The 25,260-nt window shown below is 32.8% G+C and overlaps 1 protein-coding gene across 1 annotated transcript; it reads left to right on the forward strand.

Moving 5' to 3' along the window:
* Positions 1 to 210: 210 nt before the first annotated feature.
* On the forward strand, positions 211 to 25,256 carry LOC135961686 (sodium-dependent nutrient amino acid transporter 1-like). Its single transcript, XM_065513223.1, has 10 exons — positions 211 to 372; positions 11,812 to 12,176; positions 16,534 to 16,828; positions 16,888 to 17,116; positions 17,175 to 17,445; positions 17,505 to 17,608; positions 22,101 to 22,290; positions 22,348 to 22,624; positions 24,723 to 24,899; positions 24,959 to 25,256. Exons 2-10 carry the CDS (start codon positions 11,958 to 11,960, stop codon positions 25,207 to 25,209), a joined length of 2,013 nt encoding a protein of 670 aa, XP_065369295.1. The 5' UTR covers positions 211 to 372; positions 11,812 to 11,957; the 3' UTR covers positions 25,210 to 25,256.
* Positions 25,257 to 25,260: the final 4 nt, after the last annotated feature.

The raw sequence follows: 25,260 nt of genomic DNA on the forward strand, positions 1-25,260 counted from the left end.
TTTAGGTCACATCATTGAAATTTATTCATACTACGATCAGTTTAAAAGTTAACGTTAAACAGTTAAGACGTTTTCAAATAATAAAAACAAAAATAAATTTCAAACTAGTTTTAAAATCAAAATAATACGTTCAACGTAAAAGACCGCCAAATCAGAACAAGTGTTTTATTATAAACACAAAAAGTATAAAAAAAAAATTTTAAAAAATATATCAAAATATTAAGAAAAATAATACAAACAGTTTAATTGTAGTGTAATTGTGGATTGTATTACACATTTATTATTATAGAACACAATAAAAAACTGAAACAATTATAAGTGTGACAATTGTTTTGTGGAATTTTTTGAATTTTAATTAAATATTTTCTGCAGGTACGTTTAATAATTTAAAATATATTTTTATTAATACGCATACTTTAAAATATGTATTTATTGCATTAAATTGTTTTAAATAATATTTCATTTGTTGTTAATCATTTATAGAAAAATTATTTTAAAACTTCATTCTAAACAATATTAAGTTTTTAAAAAATAAAAAAGGTTTATAGTAGTAGAAGGTCGACTATATGATATACTACATGTGAATGTAGTATATCATTCAATTTATACAGTAGCGGAGTTCAGTATTAAGTGCGAATGGTATTGCATCATTGCAAATGCAAAATTGTAAATGTTTTTGTGTGTATTTTTTTATTGGATTACGGTAAAATTTTGCATTTGCAATGATGCTAGACCATTCGCACTTAACAGTGAATACCGCTATTATTTCAGATTTTCACACCGTTTTTTACTTCACGCATATTTAGGAAAATTTTTACAGTTCCGTGATCCCCATTCATACTTGGGGGATTTCATGTCAAGTGAACCAACTTTTGAAATCGATGTTTTCCGATCGGGATCAAGGTTAGAAGCCTTTCACACTAGGCAATTTAGTTGTGCAAGTCTCTTGTGTTTTTACGTGCTGTTTTGTTGTTGGGCAAGAGACTTGCGCAACTAAATTGCCTAGTGTGAAAGGGGTATAGAATATAGAACTAAGATTGGATAGTAATTCAGACACAATTTTTCAACAAGATCGAGAACTCTCTGAGTTAGAGGGGGTCAAAATTTTACATTTTGGCCAAGCAGTTGTTTTTTCTTATCCATGTAACTTATTACATATTGTTCTTAGCAAAATGTGACCCAAATATTTATGATAGTTATTTCTTCAATCTTTCGAAAAAAAAATTTTTAATATTTTTTTTTCCGAAATCAAACATTTTTGGACATTTTTTTTTAAAATGGGCCTTTTTTATTTTTTTGCTCAAAAGAAAGCATAGATATTTTCCTTGAAGACCTTTTTGATCGCTTAGTGGGATGCGAGTGGGATACCTATCAAAATAAATATTTTGTAACTCAAGATATCAAATTTTTGACTTTTTTTTGCAAAATCTATTTTTTTCAAAATGGACCCCTTTTTATACCCTTCACCTTCGTGATAAGGGTATATATAAGTTTGTCATTCCGTTTGTAATTTCTGCATTTTTAATTTCCGACCCTATAAAGTATATATATTCTGGATCCTTATCGATAGCGAAGTAGATTAAGCCATGTCCGTCTGTCTGTCCGTCCGTCTGTCTTTCTGTTGAAATCAACTTTCCGAAGCCCCCAAATAACTTACATACACGATTCATACATCAATATCTCTGGAATTCTTCCGGCTCGGTTGCTATTTAAAATCGAGAAAATCGGTCCACAAAGGGATATAAGGAAAAAACCAGGACAACCTCGATTTTTGACCTATATCTGGATTACTAAGTCATTAATATAGACAATATGGATATCTAATGATAGATATTTCAATGACGTATATAAGACCATAGTAAGTTGGACCTACAATGGATCAAAATCAGAAAAACTATTTTTTAACCCGAATTTTTAATTTCCACCAACATTTTTTTCGCTAAATATTAAAAAAAATTTAAAAAACAAAAAAAAATTAAATTTAAAGAATTAAAAAAAAAAATTTACAAAAACTGAAAGAAGATTTTAACCCAAATTTTTAATTTCCACCAAAATTTTTTTCGCTAAATATTAAAAAAAAATTTAAATTTAAAAAATTAAAAAAAAAATTTTACAAAAAATTAATGTATTTTTTAACCCGAACTTTTAATTTCCACCAAAATTTTTTTCGGTAAATATTAAAAAAAAATTTAAAAAACAAAAAAAAAATTTAAATTTAATAAATTAAAAAAAAATTTTTACAAAAAATGAAAAAGCAACTTTGGAAAAAAAAATTGTTTACTTAAAAATATTTAACATTTTTATTTTGAAGTATAATTTGGTATATAAGAATCGGCACAGCCGAATATAGCTCTCTTACTTGTTTAATTTGTTTTTTTCTCAAAAGATAGCTTAGGTCCATTCCTTTAACTCTTTGCGTTTTGGTGGTTAGTTTACTAACCACATTTTCTATAGCCTTTAAAACATAGTTTATTGGCATATATTGCCATTTTGCTAAACAATTCTATTTTTTGAAGTCATCGTTTATGATCTTTTGCAAAACTTTGGAATGGGGTGGTTTTTTTTTGTTTTGATTAATTTTTTCTTACTTTTTATAATAAACTAACCTTGACTAAAGTAAAAATGCAATTGTTTCATTTTAAACTTATACGCAAAAAAGGGTGACTGAATGAGTTAAGAGGTTTTTGGTCGCTTAGTGGGATATCTATCAATATATAATATGATTTTTGCAAAATCAAAACATTTTCTAAAAAATATCAACTATTTTGGAAGTTGTACCCTATTTTGGTCCATAACTCTGGTTCTACTGGACCGATTTTGCCCATTTTCAATACCAAACATTTCTGATCGACAAAGAATATTTAGGAAACATTTTATCCTCCTAGGTGCTTCGTCGAGACCCTATCGTGTCTTCAACAGACAGACATAGATTATATATACTTTTTGGTTCAACGAATAATATTTCGATATTTTACAAACTGAATGACAAACCCAATATACCCCCATCTATTTGGTGGTGGTTATAAACATATTATTAAACAATAAAATTTATAATGTAACTATTTAATATAGATGTAATACAATTTATTTACAGTTGAGCTCATACAATTTGATAAAGATTAAAAAGGAAATACTAAAGGTAGAGTCACACATGGCAAATATTTGCTCAGAAAAGCGTAACCACTTTTTTTAGCACAAATTTGTTTGACTTGTTTACTCTTACAAGTGTTTCGTAAGATCAAACAGCATCAAATAAAATAAAACTAAATTTTTTGTTTTCAATCATCCTAAGTAAAATAAGTTTTTCAAATAAATAAAAGAATTCAAATGTATTTTATTTAGTGGTTAAGTCTTTTTCGTCAAATATTTGTCATGTGTGACCCTACCTTAAGAAATAAATTTCCAGAAATTAGTAATAAAGAGAATTAGGAAATTTCTCACAACGTATATACATGAACAAAGTTATTATAAATATAATTATAAAATAACTAACAATCTCTTTTATGGTGATTTTATATTGTGGAATCACTCAAATCATTTTAACCGCACAATAATTACCAATATTTTTGGTCACATCTGTAACTGCAATATAGGAATGTATATGTACATTTTGAAAAAACTATCTTAATTTTGTTTAGATGTTATTGTTTATTTACATACAAATGTAGAGATACATTCATAGTACATACCTTCCTGAGTATAGAAGTTTTATCAGTCACAATTTCATTTACTTGTTTGTAGATAAAGTAAAAATGTTGTCAATAAACTCTTTTAAAAAATATTTACTATTTGCCTACATATAGAACAAGTCAACAAATTCATAAATTATATTATTTTTAAACATCTAAAAGTCTACAATTTGAAGTGCAAGTAAAAGAGTAATTAATTTGTTAATTAGAATTCTTAAGAACTGTTGACAAAATACTAAATGGCACCAAGTCTTATTCATACATGTTAATACTTTTATATGATTATTGTTGCAATGAAGTAATAACAATAAAGATCCATCTAATTAAACACCAAGATTCACACGAAATATTATAATGAAAAAAATTAACCATAAATATTTGTGGTTTGCGTAAAATGTTTGAAAAAATATCAATGAAAAATGTACTCAGTAGGTTGCATTGAAATTTTTGAAATCATCAAAGCCCCTAATTAAAAAATAATAATTATAAATAATTAGGCTTCAAATCTATCAGTCCTCATTGAAAATATGTATGTAGCAAAGGTAACAATTAGGGTTCTATAGCTGAAACAAAAAGTCGACTTTTCGACTTTTTCCGTTTTTTTTAAAAAAGTCGACCTTTCGACTTTTTCCGTTTTTTAAAAAGTCGACTTTTCGAACTTTCGACTTTTGGTAGTTTATTTTAGACTATTCGACTTTTGAGATAACATAATCGATTGTTCGACTTTTTTCCGACCAAAAAGTCGATTTCGACTTTTGTCAGGAAATAGTCGATTATAGAACCCTAGTAACAATTGGTTCTTAAAATCAATTCAAACACATTTAGGTCTCTTGGTCCATTGTGATAACATCGAACACTGCTCAGACATGAGTATAACCGTAGAACGAAACTTAGTTCGTTATAAAACTAATAAAAGGATTTAATTCAATGTCAAATTGGTCGAATAGTTCATCGAACACAGCCGATTCAATGAAGATTATTCGCTTCTAGCAAATGCCGGAAAGTTTCATAAAAAATCTTCTCTCCTCTGCAGCACAGAAATCATTCAGCCTAACCACAAAAGCCGAAAAGTCGATTTTATACCCATAAAGTCGACTCTTATTTTGAATTTTGTAATAAGCTTTTTGTTTTACTATTTCATTTATTAAAAAATACTTATTTTTAATTATTTGAATGTGTTGGAAAAGGTTTTGAAAACTTTTTTAAAATTTTTCCTTATGGTGGCTATGATGATTATGTTTACTGTCTTTAAACAAATTATTTGTACTTTTTTAAAATGTTGGCGGATTGGTGTCAACAAACGACAACGCTGAATATTTAGATATTTTAAATTTTTTGCCAAAAAAAAAAATATTCTATACTAATTTTTGCATTTAGTATTAAACAATACAGAATTATCTTTTTAAAATGATATATACACGTCAAAAATCTGTTGGAAAATTTACGAGTTATTAAAATATTCACCCAACTATTCACAATTCAACACAGAATTATATTTATAAAAGGATATAAAAGTCAGAAATCACACATTCTAAATCTGGTGATCCGACCTTACATTCCCTTATCCTTATACTCAACATCTCGCACTTCATCAATTGTCAGAATCTCTTCATTAAAAACACTGCTATTATACAACAGTCTTTTGATATATAGGGTGATTCATTTATAGCTATATAACATTAAAGAAAGCACTTAATATATAATTGATTGTCAGAGTCTTTATTATGACCCGAATGAGCAATCTCTGACATTCATTTATATGTTAAGGATAATGGGATTGAAATATTGCCCGCGACTATTGGGAAGGTCCAATTTTCTATCGGTCTTTCCATCATTTCTACCAGTATCTCTCGAATTACGCAAGTAATATTTGTTTGAATCATAGCTGACTTATCGACGAAGACTGGATGTAGTCTATTTAATCGCGTTGGGTATAGTGGGCTATGAAAGTCGATGATGTAAACCATATGCTGATTTTCGTAATACAGCTGAATAATTTAAAAACGTTTTTGCGGTGTGAGTCTCTTCACAATAATTTATCATTTTAGAATCAGAAATACAATTTCGTAAAGTATTCCGGGCGGCATGTGCCCCATATAGAGATGCTTGTGCATCGCAAAAGAGGGCAGCAATGGATTTTCACTGCGTTTCTAAGTATAACAACGAATTCATCGCTACAACCTTCCCTTCAAAATTCAGAAATATATGTATCTGCATATCTGATGATGTAATGCGAAGAGATCTGATAACATATATTGAGCAAATTTTCTTTTGTTTTTGTAGCATTCCCAAATATGCCTTTTGTCCCAGAGCTGGCGACAAAACGATACCCTAATATGAAATAATCGGACGTACCGTTATAAACCATTTCCCAGTCAGTCCCAACTCTTTCAAATGATATCGAGGGATACATGGCCCGCTTACGACCATCATCGAACATTTCCTCTGTTTTTGCTCTGCTCTCTCGGGGACTACGACAATGGGAAGTCCTTTATGCATGGCCTAGCGGATCTATTGAGAGTGGGTGTTAGGAAAGAGGATTCGTTTATTGGTACGTCGGGTTGGTTCGGCATCGACATGATAGTGAGCTGGATCTTTTTCTAAAGCTTTTAGAAAATTTTAAAATTCTTGTTTAATTTGTATTTATAAAGGCTGAAATCACATCTATGAACTTACTGAGGTTTTACCGAATATACGGAGAGTATAGTTGGACATACACTGTATGTAGTGTCAATGATCAGAGGCTGTTCGGTATGCACGCTAGGTGATTGAATTTTCCATATGACTTCTGCAGGAGTTGACATAATGAAGGAGAGGAGGAGACATACCTTCTCTGCCACGACACATCTTTGATTATACATAGACTGATTCTTGCGGTCGCTGTCTAGTCGATTTGTTGAATAACTTCTGCTAGAATTGTCATGATAAAGGAGATGAAACGTAGGTTTACCTACGAACAATTTTATTTTCTATTTCCTGACGTATCTGTCGAATATGGAAGTCTGAAGATTGGATATCTTCATACGACAGGCTTAATTAATAACTCGGATTTGGTCAGATGAGTCAATTGTTTTCATCTTCTCGACTTCATATTATCCAGGTTTCAAAACGGAAATGAATTTGAGCGAGGACTTAATTCATTATGAATGAATGATTTACTTTACGGAAGATTGTTTAGAAACTAAGTCGCTAAACCAATAATAAATTAGACAGACCCCCTAAATTGAAGACTTAATTCATTATGAATGACTGACTTTTTTAACTGAAGATATGTTTTGAAATACTTTAGAAAACATTTTCGCCCGACAATGCAAAAAATCTCTACTACTCTCTCAGAGGAGAAAACCTGTGCACATGGCCAAATGCCGGAAATGTAACCAAATTTGACTGAGCTTAGCCGATTTTTGTTACATCCGAGATCAAAAAACCTTTAAGCACGGACGAAGGCTGGAAAATCACAAACAAATTTGGGGATTTACCTCACTTTTAGAAATTGAGAAGTTATTTCATTATGACTTAAGTCCCTAAATCTTTCTTTATATACAATTTTGGGACTTTAATTCAGTTTCTGTTTGGGGACTTCGTTCGTACCACGCCCATTAAGTGTGGAAGATAGCTAAAGCACTATTTCTGAGGAGAAAATATGGAAACCATCTCATAAAATATGGAAGTCAATCTAGACTAACAACTTTTGGCGTTACCCTCGTATGTTTTTGCCGCATGCACCATCATCTACTGTTTGCTATTGTTGTTATTTGCAAAGGCCAAACACCAAAAACAAAACATTTTGCAATTGTTTACTTAACATGTTTTTTCTTCTTCTACTTTTTTATTGTTTTATATTGCTGTTGTTATTGTTTTCGTAGATTATGAAGTAACTTTAAAGTTTAGTATATTACGAAGTCATTGTGTCAATATCTATTTGTGCTGCATCACTGAGCTGGTATGTGAACCCAGTACCAGCAGCAGCAGCAATACACTCCAAAAAAACAAACACCCACCAAACGAGGAGAAACGAACGAAAGTGAAGTGCATTGTTTGTGCAATGTGTGAATAAATGCAACCAATTGATGCCTCCTCAATACATATTTTGCTGTTGCATGAATTTGCAGCAAAAAAAGAAAAAACTATTCCACAAAAATATAACCGGATTTAAGCGGAAAATACATCAAAAATCTGAAATAAACGAAAATAAAAACAAAAAAATATTTGAATAGACAATAATGAGCTGCACATTTATGCTCACATGCTTAAACCGTGCAAAGTTTATTGCTTTTGTAACAAAATTGAGTGGGCAAAAAGTTGATGAATTGCAACAAAGGTTGGAATGGAATTTAGGGTACGCTACAGTCATATATGACGCAAAAAATTTCAAAATCTCTGGGGAACTTTGAAAAGTTTGACAAATCGTACTTTTCTAAAGATAGCAACATGTTGGAGGCCGCACAGTTGGGAATCTGATAAAAAAGTTGAAATAAATCTGTAACTTCTAAACGAATAGCCCGATTTTAATAAAATGTCTATAGAGGAGGTCTTGATAAGTTAAAGTTTTGAATTTGGGCGTATAACACCAAGGGGAGCCGAGCCACAATGCCCCTAAGTGGGGTACCTCGGGTATATCAAAAATTAAAAATGATGCCAAATTTTTTTTTGCAATCCGATTTGAAAAATGTTCATACATATATTTACTAGACGAGATCTACAAAAAACATTGCTTTAGCCATATATTATCTCTTATAGTTTACGAGTTATTCGCATTTGAAAAGTACAATTTTATTTTATTTACCCACCTTGGTCTGGGTTTTTGCTAGTAACGGGTCCAATTCTATCCCGATTTTCTTGAAATATAATTTTTTGAATTAATAATAGTAAGAATTGTTTAAAAAACTCTACTGTGTCAAAATTATGTGCATTCAAACTTAAAAAAAAATAAAAAAGTCTTCTCGCCATTTTTTAGAAAAAAGTACTTACATTAATTTTAAACTATATAGAAAATAAGAAAAAGATAAATAGTGTATTTATATTTTTCTGAAAGACAACATTTCGGGAAATATTATAAAAGCACAATAATATCAAAATTCGTATTATTGCGAGGTCCAGAGCCTTCCGAACTTGGTGCCTTCAATATATCAAAAAATCTAAAAAATCCCAATTTTGGGATTTTTGGAAAATTTTTGGTAAATGTGGGATTTGGATCAAAACAAAACTTTTATTGCATTTGAAAAATTAAAATTTTCCAAAAAAATCAACTATAATTTTTTATTCCCATATTTTTGAAAAAAGTCTTTTATAATTTTTTTAATTCTTAAAAATTTTGTACATTTTTGAAAATAGGACATAATTTCCTACACGTTGATATATAATTTGTATATCTTTTCTTTTCCGCTAGTCTATTCGTTTAGAAGTTACAGATTTATTTCCACTTATTTTTTTAAATCCCCCACTGATAAATATAAAGATTACATAAAATTATAATAAGGCAAGAGAAAATTTGATGGACAAGGTACAATGTGATCTTCAACTCTGAGGGTGCAAATAAATCTAATACGAAGCTTTATTCTCGGGAGAGGGTGATTGATGTTAAAGCTCTCGATCACGAGGAATACATATTTTGTGGATTTCCTTTAATAATATTTCCCCAGCTTCAGGTCGCCTCTAAAGGGACTTCATTTCAGTTCAATATTACCTTTATAAATAGACTTCTGATCCGCAGGGATCAGGCAGCAGATAACATAACTAAAGTGACAAACTGTGGAATAAGGTGATTTTATCACCGTTACTATGGCTTCTAAGATTGTTTAGTATCTGGATAATATCTCAGTGACAATGTCTGTAAAATATCTGGACACAAAAAATAATGAACTCGTCACTCTGAACACACTAATCATAGCCGAAATAAAGGTGGTCACAGTGTAAACCCCGCAAAAACTGATTTTGTACTTTTCTGAAGGAAATACAACATCTCTATATTTCTACTCCTCCGTATAAACTACATTGAACTAATCTTATCCCATAGAACAAAGTATCTGACAGGACAGAGTATATGATTATGGTTCTCTTGATTGGAAGATGGATCATGAAAATTCCTATCCATCTAACTATGTCTGCACATCCAATATTATTACCCATCTCTGAACGAGATGGGGAGACGTAATGCGGTTGAACTTTTCTGGATAATGAATTACCAAAGTGTCCCTGGAAACTGTATTGAGGATTCATTGGCCAAAAGAGGAGGCTCAGTCTAGAGAGACTGGCCGATAAACTGGTGTTGCGTGGTCTACTACAAATACGGTGGCAGTGATCGCATTGGTTACGGAGATTGAATCTCCCATATTATTTCTTCTGCATGAGTTGTCATGATGACTGCATAGCATTGGCTCACCAGAGTTTAGTAATCCTGGTAGACTTCTTCTTGAATGACCTGACGAAGAACTATTGGTGGTATTAGCGTAAATCATGTCTTTGTTGTTGCCGATATTGTGGACGAAGTAATCATTGGTGCAGACTTCATGATTAGTCACAGCATTACTTTGAATATGGGACAAAACGTCATGAATTGGCGAAATGTTAAAATACCCCTTGATGTCGGATATGAGAGCTAGTCTCAAGTAAGAAAGTTAGTTTTTGGTGACCACAAAAGGTTGCCACCGCAGTCAGAGGATTTGGTATGGGCCCGTGAGGAAGTGGAGGATTGTATAGACAATGGTTTGTTGGTGTTGGAACAATCAGATGTGAAAAGTGGCCATGTAACAATGGAGGCCCTCGTTGAATAGTGCAACGACGGAATGGTTCATGTTGGAGTGCTTGGTCTGTCCCGCAGAGAAAATATCATCAGGCCGGGTTCCAAGATGGATGAAGGTGCTTCAGCAGAAAAAGAAATGCATGAACTCGTTCGGAGACGAATTAAAATGACAAATGACCAAATGAAAACCAGATATAGCTCACAACGTAATAAGGGTTTGTCATCCAAATTAACGAATCACTGCAAAGGACCACATAGGGTAGTTAAGAAATTGGACGACATGGTTTATAGAATACGGAAATGTGGAAGATCGATATCGGGAATTAAAGTTGAACATCTGAAACGACTAGCTGCCTATGGGAGAAGTGAATCTATGCCTATTCGGGACGAACATTGTAGAAAGTACACCACAGATGGCGTATGTATTAGAAAGCTCTAGACAGTTAAAGAGCAATCTAGAGTGCAGATGGCAGTGTTATAAATAGTGGCAGAGGTTGCAGTCGTGAGTTAGTTTATCAGAGACGCTTTTCGAATAAACATCAACTGAGTGCTGTGTTTTTCAAGTGAATTCGTGTACATTATAAAGTGTGTCTGTATTTCTGCGAATTCTGTTGTTGTACATTTTAAATAAATAAAGAGTTGTTACAATTTTCAAACTACTAAACGGCTTTTATTTGCAATCAAAAGTATCCGGTTTATTTAAAGGAAATAAACAAACGTTTTGAAAAGGTTAAAACGTAACAATATGCTAAAATATATCTTAACAAATCGATATCATTTTACAGAAAAATGTGTATTGGGAGGTTGTATAGGGACTTTCGAGAAAAAACATATATTTGCATATAAATCCGCCCCTAGTAATTATTTATGAAATTGCAATTGAGTACTTTTATTTGTTACAAAGGCAATAACAAACTTATATATCTTCAACATTTGCATTAAAGGGTATAACAAATCATGTCGACTATTATTTCTACGACTTATAAAAGTTAATGAGCCATGTAGGGTATAAAACTAAAGATATTCGGTGGCATGCTCACATCATATTCATACATACTTACATTGTAAACTTATAATTATTATGCAGCTGCATAATTCATAATTTGAAAACCATTTCATACAACAATTTTATTTTAAATTTCAGTCAGTTTTGTTTAAGTGTAAATTATGGGCACAGTCCATTGCACTTGTGGTGCAAGGTTATTGCCAATTCTACTTCTACTACTATGATTACATTAAACATTCTGACTTAAATCACAAACGTTTTTTATTTTGTTTTAATTCATACAACAAATTACTGTCATTTATTACTCAACATTTATTTATGCAGTTTTAATAATGTTTTCATTTTCGTTCGTTTGTTTTTTTTTCCACTTACAGATCATGTTATTGTCCTTGACAAATATTTTACTACTTTTGGAACATAGTAAAAAAGTTTAAATACCTCAGTCCTTAACATTATTTTGTTTTTGACTGATCGTGTGTTTGATTGTTGGATGCTGTTTGTGTTCATGATTTGATCAAATATGGCAACAACAACTGTTGATTATGAAGGTGCTTTTGTCAATCCAGCATATGTGCACTCCAGATATGCCTCGAACGCTTCCATACCTGGAGAATATCGTAGAGCTGATGATGACAGTGGTGGTTCGACGGGGACGTCGTCGAAGAGAGAGTCGGTGAGGAGTATGAATATTACAACAATAGAAACGTTGGAGAGAAATGGTACTGATCTAAATGGAAATGTAAGTTATAATTATTTATTAATATTAATCGTTTAAACTAACAGAATATTTAGAAATAAAAGCGTTTTATATTCGGTTGTGCCGAATTTTACATACCCACAAAACACGGATACCGATTTTTGTGCATTATGTATACAAACATTTATCTGGTTCAATCGATTTTGTATATTGCTATTGATAGAAAATAACAGTGGCAAATTTTACCTTGCTAGACGTTAGTCAAATATGTATAGAGGTATGATTTTTAAACAATTCCTTTTCTATTTAACATATAAAATTGTTGTGAGTCCAATAAAATAAAAATGGAGAAAATCGGGAAACATTTGGACCCGCTATTATCAAAAAACTGGAGTAGGGTGGGTAAAAATGTTGAAAATTTAATTTTAAAATGACAGATAATTGATAGCTACGACAAGTTTTTTATATGGTATGGTATTCAGGCAGCCGTCCAAAACCTTTTGTTTGTTCAGCACACTTGGGTCCAATAAACGTTGCCTTTGTGATACCTGAAAGGAGAATAGAAACAGAACGGAAGAAAAAGGAAAATAATAAGAGTAGAGTGTAATGAAAAAGAGGAGGAGGAGAGGAGTTAAGAATTCAAAGAATTCGAAAAACGCAGACCATCATGGGATGGTTGCTGGGTCCCTAGGAGGTAAAGTTTGCGTGACCGGTCTTATCAACCATCCGCTTTCCCTGATAAAGGCGTCTATACACCTTAGTTCCTTTACAGATAACCCGGAAAGGGTACTGACGAATCTCTCACCTAAGAGCCTAGCACGTAGATCACCCAGTGCCGGGCAGTTACAAAAGAAGTGTACGATGGTTTCTTCCTCTTCCTCGTTCTGACAAATTCTACAGAAGTCATGATGAGGTAACCCAAGTCTTGCGGCAAGAGTCCCGAAAGTGCAGTGACCGGTGATCATCGCCACCAAGTTGCTCAGACGTATTCGTAATCGAAGTAGATACGACGTGCGTTTACAGTCCAACGCAGGCCATATCATCCTCGTAGTGGTACAAGTGGGTTCATTACCCCACCTTGCTTGGGCAAGTTCGTAATACGCGTCTTGTATCAATTCCTTGCAGGTTTCGTCGTCTGACATCAAGGCTCCTCTTCCCGCCAAGTAATCGGCAATACAATTGCCCTCATTGTCCCTGTGTCCACGTACCCATGTGAGTACAACTGTCGAATGTCTCGCCATCTCATTTAAGGATGTCCGGCATTCCTGGACCATATTCGATGTTGTATAAACACTTACCAGGGATTTAATTGCGGATTTACTGTCAGTATATATACGGATATCTCTACCAGATACACTGTAATATCTGAGCCAGTTTGCCGCTCTTCTAATGGCCGATATTTCAGCCTGAAGGATGCTGCATCCATTTGGGAGCCTAAAGGATATTCTTATTCCGAATTCAGGAATGTATATGCCCCCGCCCACTCTATCCCCTTTTTTTGACCCATCCGTATAGATCGATAGCCTCATTTCATCAACAGGGAGACCATCAACAAGCTCCATACTGGATGGGATTGAGAAACCGAAATTCCTCAGGAAGAAGGGTTTGGGGGTACAGTAATCAATAAGATCAGGAAGATTTTGTAAGTTTCCTATTATGCAAGCATGTCCATAGGACCTAAAATTCCATGCGTTGCAGGCATTGAGCATAAAGTTTTTTATATTGCTCGAGATTCTTTATGTGTAATTTTTTGGAATCGGAACCCAAACAAAGAAATAGGATCGTTTTAAAAATGTAACATACCCGAGGTGTCCTACTTTGGGGACCACTGGCCGCGCATCTCGTGGGCCCATGAGATCCAAACTAAATACTTAAACTCGACAACACTTCCTCTCTGCGCATGTCAAATTACATTGAAATTGAACTAAGCGTCTAGAAGTTACGCTTCTGCACAGTGGGGCAGAATCAAAATTTGTTGTAAATAAATCTGTCATTTATAAACGGGTGTTTTTTCAAAACCTAGCATAGCGCTTTCCAAAAATATAAAAATCTTAGAAATCGGATGGGAAACAAAACAATTGCATTTTACATGTTGAAGTTACACATTGAGCCAAAATAGCGCCGCCTCTGGATAATTTGTTGGGCCCATTTTCATAACTTAAACTCGAATACTCCTTGGTTACGCCCACGTCAAATTTTATCCCGATCGGGCCAGCCGTTTAGTAATGCCAGATTAATTTCCAAACTAATTTTGATTCTACCCCACTGTGCGCTGTTTAGTGTCACTGATGAACAACTTCCTCTCCTAAGTGAAAACTGTATGTGCTTACTTTTGATTTCATTTACTTCTATTCAAGGCGAATTTATACAAGGTGGTGGTAGTTCTACAAAAACAACAAATGGTCTTAACAAATGTCAAAAAACAGAAATTAAAAATTAAACAAATATTTATTAAAACTAAATATAGTGTAGATAATTGAATAGTGAGGGCTTTACTTATTTATGCAAAATATAAATATTTTGTTAATTAGCTTAGAATATGTAGATATTGAAGTATAAAAACAAGCTGTGACAGGTGTTAGAACCAAACAAGCGAAAAAAGAGTAATCAGCTGATTGACTGACTCCACCTTGTATAAATTCGCCTTGCTTGTATTCTTAAACTAGCTGAACCCGGTCCGCGTTGCTGGCCTTCAGAAAACATTTTAATATACAGTGTTGGACAAGGTCGGTGATCTAACCTTCAATGTTAATACATGTGGTTGCAGTCCGGCTGGTTCCAATGAATTCAAAAATTCAGTAGGATAATTGATGGCTTGTTCTTCGTTCATTACTGTGTCAATCGATTTGTATTTTATTGTTTCGCCAGGCAGTTTCAATTGCATTTGCTCATTTGGCTTGTTAATATCATAATTTGTTGGTGCCAAAATTGCACGTTCCCATAGCCAATCCGAATTTTTGTAGTTGGTTGTAAGACTTGGGAATACCTTGTCGACATCGGCTTGAATATTCATTTGCATTTGGCGTATGTTCGGGGATGAAATCTCATTTGTGGCGGGAACAATTGGAATTTTTCCATTTCCGATGTCCAACAATTGTTTTGAGAATGTTTCAGCAAAAGGGTATTGCAGCAAATGCACACGCATGTTCGTTGATAGCGTTCGGTTTCTGTAGCTTCATTTCCAGTGAAATAAATTTGATGAAACTTCGCATCATCATTGGGAAGTGGGAGCAATGATCTAATTCTGTGGTACATTTGGCCTTGAATTTTAAAGGTGGGCATGAAGCCGACGTCATTTGAAAGCATGAATTGCACTTTTGGATATTTTGAAGGAAGTGATTGGAAATAGGATTGGCGCCGGAAATGTAACTTAGAAGCAGCTCAGGCGGCTCAATAACTGGTGGCAGAATAACTTTACCGTTTGAACACCACATTCCCGGGGATTCCTTAGGGAACATCAAACGCTGCAATGTAAGTAATGTCATACTTATTGTAATAAAACGCCGACAACTTTAATTCGATTCTTTCTTTTGATCGAGCCATTAGGGAGCGATTGGATTCTAGTCTTTTGATATGCTCTGCATTCATCTCTGCAGCACTCGATGAAGATGCACTGCAATTATGCAAGAGTAAACAAAATTGTGTTGGAATGTATTTCTTTCTTCGCTTACACCAAATCATTCGCTTCAGAGTACACCACTGTGAATTAAAACCTGCCATGGTGGAAATGGTTAATTTTTCGGACTGGGCCAAATAAGAGGTGTGTAATAGCTACAGGGTTGGTCCTAGAACACTTTCCTGAGGTACACCCTCATTCATCGCATATTCTCTTGTCGAATAATCGCCGCACTTTATCCTAAACAAGCGATCCGATAGGTAAAACACTGGGATAATGTTTTGTCTATTTAAGAATGTTAAAATTTTTCCTTGGATTATTTTCTCAAATTACTTAAATGTTAAGCGAAAACTATAGCCTTATCCTTAGCACTACGTGCCCAGGTACCACCAGATTTTCTATTCGGACTTTAATCCTCTACCGGTGGCTTAATGTTGTTGGCTGCCTTCAATTTAGTTTAGATTTCTGCGATCCTTTTCCGAATGAAGAGCTCTTCTACATGTCTTCTTTTCAAGGAGGAGTATATCAATTTCTGTATTAGAAATATACATTATAGCTTTAGGAGGAATTTGGTACTTAGAGTGATCAAAGGCCGAAAAGATTAGAGACTTGAAGTCTCTGATACAATTATTGATATCTTCATCACACTGTATGTTAAATTCAGGGTGGATATGGCTGCTTATGTTTTTTTTTATATCTCCTGAAGAATACGATGAATAGTGCAAAAAGTAAATTTTAATTGAAATATGTTAAATGTAAACCTTTATTCTAAATAACTTTCAGAAATATCCCGTTCATAATGAAGACCCAGAAAATCCCAATGAAGCCAAGCCACAACGTGAAAATTGGGGTAATGAAATTGAGTTCTTAATGTCCTGCATAGCGCTATCGGTGGGTCTGGGCAATGTGTGGCGTTTTCCTTTTACCGCCTTGGATAATGGAGGCGGTGCATTTGTGATACCATACATAATAGTATTATTTTTAGTGGGCAAACCAGTGTATTATATGGAAATGTTATTGGGACAATTTTCCAGCAGGGGCAGTGTGAAAGTCTATGATTTTGCACCGATAATGAGAGGTAACATAAACGTAAATCTTATGTTAAACATATACTAAATATTGTTTAATACTACATAGGAGTGGGTTATGGTCAGGTGTTGGCTACGGGTGTGGTAACTACCTATTATGCCACCTTAATGGCTTTAACATTGCGTTATTTTGTGGATTCTTTCTATCCCACATTACCCTGGAGTTTTTGTCGTGAAGAATGGGGCGATACGTGTATAGACTCAAAATCAAAGGCTGATGATTTTATGCAATTAGCGGGGACAGATGTTAAAACTACCTCAGCGGAATTTTATTTTATGTAAGTGTTATTTTATTTTTATTTTCAAGAAATCTATTTCTAATGATTTATTTTCTAGCAATATAATTTTACGTGAAAAGGATACCATTGACGATGGCATCGGCTATCCCAGTTGGTCTTTGGCCATAACTTTAGCTATTTCCTGGTTAATAATAGCCTTAATTGTGATTAAGGGTGTTAAAAGTTCTGGCAAAGCTTCTTATTTCCTGGCCATTTTTCCCTATTGTATTATGTTAATTTTACTGGTGCGTTCCTTAACTTTGCCGGGAGCTTTTGATGGTGTTTTGTATTTCCTAAAGCCTCAATGGGATAAATTACTGGACCCTAAGGTAATTTTAAATAAGTTTTAATATGTTTTGCATTTAACTGTTTCTTGTTATTTTGATAGGTCTGGTATGCAGCTGTCACCCAAGTGTTCTTTTCATTAGCCATTTGTTTTGGCAATATTGTCATGTATGCTTCATATAATCGTTTTGGTCATAACATTAAAAGGTAAATATAACAATTTAGATTAGTTTAGTATAATTTTGAGATTAAAGTAAAACTTTCTTATCAACAATTGGTCCATAAATTTCTGATATATGACTAATTTCACATATTTAGCATAAAGTTTGGTGTAATATACATGTAAATAAATTAAAGGTGTCGGAAGAATCTTTTTATATAGTTTTGAATTACTAATTTTCAAATAGTCTATCATAATACATACCCCCATATTCCAAATCGATTTTTAAAATTAACAAGTAAGAGAGTTGTGCCGAATCTTATATACCCTTCACCAAATTATACTTCAAAATACAAATTTTAAATATTTTTAGATAAACTAAATTAATTTTTTTCCAGTTTTTTTTAATTTTTGGAAAAAAAAATTCGAATTATATATTTTAAATTTTTTAAAATTTAAAATTTTTTTTTTTAAATTTTAAAAAATTTTTTTTTTTTTTTTTTTAAATTTTTTTTGGTGAAAAAAAAAAATTCGAGTTAACAAATATTTTTTCCGATTTTGACCCATTGTAGGTCCAACTTGCAAAGGTCTTTGAAATATCTATCATTAGATATCCATATTGTCTATATTAATGACTTAGTAATCCAGATATAGGTCAAAAATAGGTAAAAAAAATCGAGGTTGTCCTGGATTTTTCCTCATATCTCAGCCATTTGTGGACCGATTTTGCTGATTTCATATAGGAAACTTCTTGAAAGCATGTCTGACAGAATTATTGAAGATTTACAATCATTGACAAAACAATGGAAACTTTTCCAAATATTCCATAAGTAGCCCAAAATTTAAAATATTTTTTTAAAATAGAAATTATTCACTAAAATATTCACTATTTCGCTACTGGCAAAACAATGGAAACTTTTAAACTTCAGCAAGAAGAAGTGTAAAACTTCTTTCAAAAATTATAAAGAAATTTCGTGAGGCCGGTTCTGTAACAACATTTAGGTGGAAGACCACGTAAGACTACTCCTAGGCAAGATAATTTAATAGCGGGAGAGTTCAAGAAATTCCCAAAAATAACTCCTCGAGAGGTTGTTAATAGCCTAAAATGAGAAATAAGTACCCGAACAGTTAGTCGCAGGGCAAATGAGGATGGTCTTGGTTGCTATCGTCCTGTGAAAAAACCACTCATTTCTAAAAAGAACCGTTCTGCTCGTCTACAATTTGCCAGGAATCATTTAAACTGGTCGATACAGAAATGGAATACTGTCCTCTTTTCCGACGAATCCAAATACAATTTAAGAGGCAGTGATGGGAGAACATTTGTAAGACGACTAAAGGGAAAAAGATTAGATCCAAAGTACACAAATAAGACTGTAATGTTTGGCGGTGGCAATATTATGGTATGGGGATGTTTTTCAGGGCAAGGTATGGGCCCTGGGCCCAATTCATATTATAAAAGATACCATGACAGGTATAGGATATAGAACCATATTAAACGATGTTATGTATCCATACGCTGAGGAATATATGACCCTAGTTTGGAGATTCCAACACGACAACGACCCGAAACACACCTCTAGGGTTGTAACCGAGTGGTTACAATCCAACGAGGTACGTGTTTTGAAGTGGCCTGCCCAATCGCCAGATCTCAATCCCATAGAAATTGTAGATCGTAAAATAAGGACCCAAAATTACACCAGGAAGGAAGATTTATCGGAGGCGGTTATAAGGGAATGGCAAAATATTTCAAAGGAGACCATTGACTCTTTAATTGGTTCAATGCATCGTCGATGTGTAGCAGTTATAAAAAATATGGGATACCCAACAAAATATTGAGTTATTGCTAAGTTTAGACCATATTTGTTAAAATAATACCTAAGTTTCCATTCCATTTTAATTTTGTTTTCTCATTTTTAGAATTTAATTAATTTTAAAATATTTGTTAAATTAATAAGTTAATAAAAGTATACAAATAAAATATTACAAAAATGTTAAAATTTTTTAAAAAATTATTTCAGATTTTAGGCCACTAATGAAATATTTGGAAAAGTTTCCATTGTTTTGTCAACCACTATACATCCCGAATATATCTGAGGTCTTCAGAAAATTGATTTCAACAGACAGACGGACATGGCTTAATCGACTCCGCTATCTATAAAGATCCAGAATATATCGCACACCCAGTTCAAAAGTTACACAACTCAAAATTTTAATTTTTCAGAAATCGAAAATAAATATATACCAATTGAAACATAATGAAAGACATTTGTGCTTTTTTTAGCCACAGTTAACAACAACAGAATACACTGATATCTTTTGTATAGATAAACAAGGGTATTGTACATAGTTTAAGCGTAAAATTCGGGTTTATATAACCCGACAAATTGATTTTGAGTTGTATCACTTTTGAACTGGGTGTGCGATATATACTTTATAGCATTGGTAGGCAAAAAGAGGCATTTAATTTGTGTGCTCTTTTGGGTAAAAAATAAAATATCCACAACAACATCAAGAAACTGAATGAATTGTGTGTATTTTTACGCCCTATTACGCTCTTTTGTTCACATTCGGGTTGTTTGACGAAAATCATCGTAACCTGAACAATATGAACGCCTACCATGGCTTTATAGGGTCGGAAAATTATATTGTGGAAATTACAAACGGAATGACAAACTTATATATACCCTTCTCAGGAAGGCGATGGGTATAATAATGGTTTATTAAGCATTTTTTCTATATGAAATTCCGATTGTAAACCTTTGATAACTGTAATAATCGTTTTTGAACATGGGTTCAATATACACATCTGCTCAAAATAATAGATACACCAAAATTTATTTTTTAAAAACGAAAAAAAATAATGGTATATTGTAAAATTATAAAAAAAAATTCAGTCGATTTTTATTTATAGTTAAAAGGAGAGTAAAAAACAAAAACAAAATATTTCATAATTAATAATAAATATTATAAAGTAAATTAAATTTCTTAAATTTCGAAAAATTTGGTGATAGATACATTTTTAAAAATTCTTATTAAACAAAAGCTAATAAATTTTATCTTAAAAAAATTAGTTTATTATTAAAGTAAAGCTAGTATCCAGTATATCCACCTTTGTTTTGTAAAACTTTCTCCACTCTTCTGGGCATACAGGATATCAAGTTCTGACACTTCTCCAATGGAATCTCGTACCATATTTTTTGCGTTTTCTCCCATAAATCGTCTTTATTTTTGAAAAATTCCTTCGAAAGCCTTATCTTTAATTCACTCCACAAGTTTTCTATTGGGTTTAAATCAGGGGATTGGCTGGGCCAGCTTAAAACAGGTACGTTATTCTCCAAGAACCAGTTTTTAACTAATCTTGAACTATGTTTTGGGTCGTTGTCCTGCTGGAATGTCCATATTAATGGCATATTTTCCGATGCATATGGAAGCATTACGTTTTCCAATATGTCTCTATACCCACTAGCATTCATGGTATCTTCTATTCGGAATATCGGACCAACACCATTCCATGAAAAGCAACCCCAAACCATTATGTTTCCCCCGCCATGTTTTACCGTCTTTTTTGTAAATTTAACGTGGAATTCTTTTCCTTTTGGTCGGCGTACATTTCTTTGGCAGTCGTTTCCAAACAAATTTATTTTTTTTTCTTCGCTCCATAAAATATTTCTCCATTTTTTTTCGCCTTCACACCCGGACCATTGTAAGTGCTCTTTAGCAAATTCTAATCTTGTCTTGATATTTTTTTGGCGCATTAGTGGCACTTTTCTGGCAATTCTTCCCGGCAATTTAGCTTGTAAAAGACGACGACGAACTGTTTGTGGACTGATTTCGTTACATAGCTCCGCAGAAATAGCTTTCGATGATATGAAAGGGTCTTTTTTAACCATAAGGACGATCCGCCTATCTGTTTCTGGACTGGTTTTCTTTGGTCTACCGCGAGTTTCTCTTTTTTGTTTTTTAGATAAAGCATTTTGGACAAAATGTAAAGATCTTCCTATGCTCTTTGCTATTTCCCGTAATGATTTTCCTTGATTTCTCATCGTTTGAACAATTTTTTTCTCATCTTCGGTACAATGATGATTTCATCCCATTTTCTTCAAAAGAGTCCTATTTTTTATAAAATTGTTGCTAAAATTTAAATTATACTTACTGTTTCACGTAAATAGGAACAAAAAATTGCACAAAAAAAAATTGTATATAAACAAATTACAAATTACTGATGTGTATCTATTTTTATGAGCAAATAATTTTTTGTAATTCAAATAAATTCGTTTTTAAAAATCAACATGAAAGCAAATAGTTGCCAGATTTTAGACTGACATGACATTGCCAGATAGAAATTTTAATAATATGATGTATTCTTAACGCTTGCGAGGAAATTTTCAATGTTACCGCCATTTAAATTTTTTCCAATTAGGTGTATCTATTATTTTGAGCAGATGTGTATATACATATATGTATATCTTTAACTATTCTGTCTTTATTTATTTCTATTTTAAAACAAAAATTTTATTTTAAACAATATTACAATTTCAGAGACTGCAACATTATCACTACCTTGGACACATTTACATCTTTATTATCGGGCATTATTATCTTTGGTATACTAGGAAATTTGGCTTACGAATCCAATACCACCGACATTAGAAGTGTGGTCAAGGGTGGTCCAGGTTTAGCGTTTATATCCTATCCTGATGCTATAGCTAAATTTAAGGTTGTGCCACAGGTAATTTAAATTCGTTTTACATATAAAATTCTCTTAATAATAATTACAATTTAATAGATATTTTCAGTATTATTCTTTTTAATGTTATTTGTACTGGGCATTGGCAGTAATGTGGGCATGGCTTCCTGTGTTATGACCGTCATTAAAGATCGTTTTACCCACATCAAACAATGGATTATAGTTGTGTGTATAGCAGTGACTTTCTACTGTTTGGGTCTATTGTACATTACGCCGGGTGGTCAGTATATCTTGAATCTGTTGGACTTTTATGGCGCCTCATTTGTGGCTCTTGTGTTGGCCATTTTTGAATTAATTGCTGTGGGTTGGATATATGGTAAATAATAATATGGTTTCGTAATTTTTTACAGGTATAAAATAGAGAACTAAAACAAATCTGTCTTATTCAAATATTATTTGTGAATACGTCTGTGTCTTTTTGAATGAAACACAAGTTTTTGGATAAAAAAACATTTTATTTTTCAACATAGTCTCCTTGAGCTCTATACACTTTGTCCAACATTTCTCCAATTTTGTTTATCCCTTCCAAAAAATAAGATTTGTCCAACTAGTTATTTTTTGTGATATGATTTCATCGTTGAATTCAAATCTCTTTCCGCCGAGCAATTTGTTTCAGGTTTGGAAACAAAGAATATTCACTCGGGACTAAATCCATATGGCGGAAGAGGGAGCCATTCGTAGTCTAATTCATGCCATGGAAACTGCACATGTGTGCACCAGATTTTGAGCAAACGCGGAAGCCATTTTTCGGAAAACTTTTACAGGCCCAAGTGCTCATTGAAACCAACGAGCCATATGAGATGCCTATGACTTCCACAATATCCTATTGGCCAACATGATATCGTAAATTGTTCAATTGTTTCGAGTGTAGACCTCTACTTATTCCGTGCTTGTACGGCCACAACGAAATTCAGTAAGCCACTTTTTAATTGTGCCCGTATTAAGTCAAATATTGATATTACACAGAGAAAACATATTCGTGATAGCAACCGAATTTGTAGCCAATCGAATGATTCTACCTTAGTGACCGAATTTTACAGTTGTGGCTACAATATTTTAAAAGGGGTAACAAAACTTCGGTTGCTTTAACCGAAATTCTTCTTTGTCAACTGACTTTCTGTTAATAGAACCGAAAAATTCTATGTGTGCAACCGAATCATTCGATTGGCAACAAATTCGGTTGCTATCACGAATCTGTTTTCTCTGTGTAGCAATGTTTCACCACGTTACATCAGAAATAGGGTTTATTTTAAGGGCACTGCTGCACGTTCAATATATATTGACCGCGATCCCGTATCGCGATAATTATTGAACGTGTAGCATGCAGTAGTGATGGATCGCGATCCAAATCGAAGAATAACCCAATTTTGCGTGATCCATTACAGTGGATCGCGATCCAAATATCACAATATATATTGAACGTGTAGCAGTACCCTAAGTGTCACTTTATCATTAATATTATCCGTCCTCTTTGCGGTATCATTATACCCTTCACCTTCGTGAGAATTGTATATATAAGTTTGTCATTCCGTTTGTAATCTCGACAATATAATTTTCCGACCATATAAAGTATATATATTCTGGATCCTTATAGATAGCGGAGTCGATTTAGCCATGTCCGTCTGTCTGTTGAAATCAATTTTCTGAAGACCCCAGATATCTTCGGGATCCAAATCTTCAATAATTCTGTCAGATATGCTTTCGAGAAGTTTCTTACTTAAAATCAGCAAAATCGGTCCACAAATGGCTATGAGGAAAAAACCAGGACAACCTCGATTTTTGAACTACATATATCTGGATTACTAAGTCATTAATATAGACAATATGGATATCTAATGATAGATATTTCAAAGACCCTTGCAACGACGTATATAAAACCATAGTAAGTTGGACCTACAATGGATCAAAATCGGAAAAAATATTTTTTAAGTCGAATTTTTTTTCACCAAAAAAAAATTAAAAAACCATTTTTTTTTTAAATTTAAAATAAGAATTAAAAAAAATTTTTTCCAAAAAATTAAAAAAACGACTTTGGAAAAAAAATTTTGTTTACCTAAAAATATTTAAAATTTGTATTTTGAAGTATAATCTGGTGAAGGGTATATAAGATTCAGCACATCATAGAGAATAGACATAGAGCGGAAACTCTGTTGTCAATGACCTAACTCAGTTGTCAGAAACCTAAGTGGTGAGAATATAGAAAAAACTATGTGACAACAAAAACAACACTTGTATGTGTGATTATTTTGATTAATATTTTTGAGTTTTTTTCTAGTTTCCGCTCTGTTTCATATTTTTTTTTTTAGTTCTGAAATTGAACTGGAAAATCTCATCTTTTTCAAAAACTCAATTCGAAAATCTCACTTTTAAATTTTGACTGCAACCAATTTAAATTATATTTAAAAATTTTCCAGGTGTTAAACAATTATGCAAAGACATACACTTTATGTTGGGCATCAAAACCTCAATCTATTACCGTTTGTGTTGGGGTATTATAACGCCGGCATTTATGGCTGCCATTTTAATTTACACTTTAGTGGAATATGAACCACTACAATACAATGGCTACACTTATCAAGATGGTGTATATAGTAAGTTATAAAACCTAATAACTTTATAGAAATAATTTTAAAAACATTTTTATTTACAGTTTTTGGCTGGTGTCTATCCGCTTTTGGCATTGGCCAACTGTTATTCTGGGCTATATATGCTGTGCACAAACGTCCAGGCAATACTTTGTGGGAACGTTTTGTGAATTCATTTAAACCCACACCAGATTGGGGACCTTTAGATCCCACAGTTTTGAAAGTTTATAAACTGTGTATGGATGACTCAAAAATGGAGCTGATGTTTAAAAAGAATGGATTTTGGCATAGAATTTATGATAATATATTTGGTTGACTTAAACAAATGCTTTTGTAAATAAATAATTTAAATAAAAAAACAAATGCC

The sequence above is a fragment of the Calliphora vicina genome, chromosome 5 (assembly GCF_958450345.1).
Source record: "Calliphora vicina chromosome 5, idCalVici1.1, whole genome shotgun sequence".
NCBI classification, from domain to species: domain Eukaryota; kingdom Metazoa; phylum Arthropoda; class Insecta; order Diptera; family Calliphoridae; genus Calliphora; species Calliphora vicina.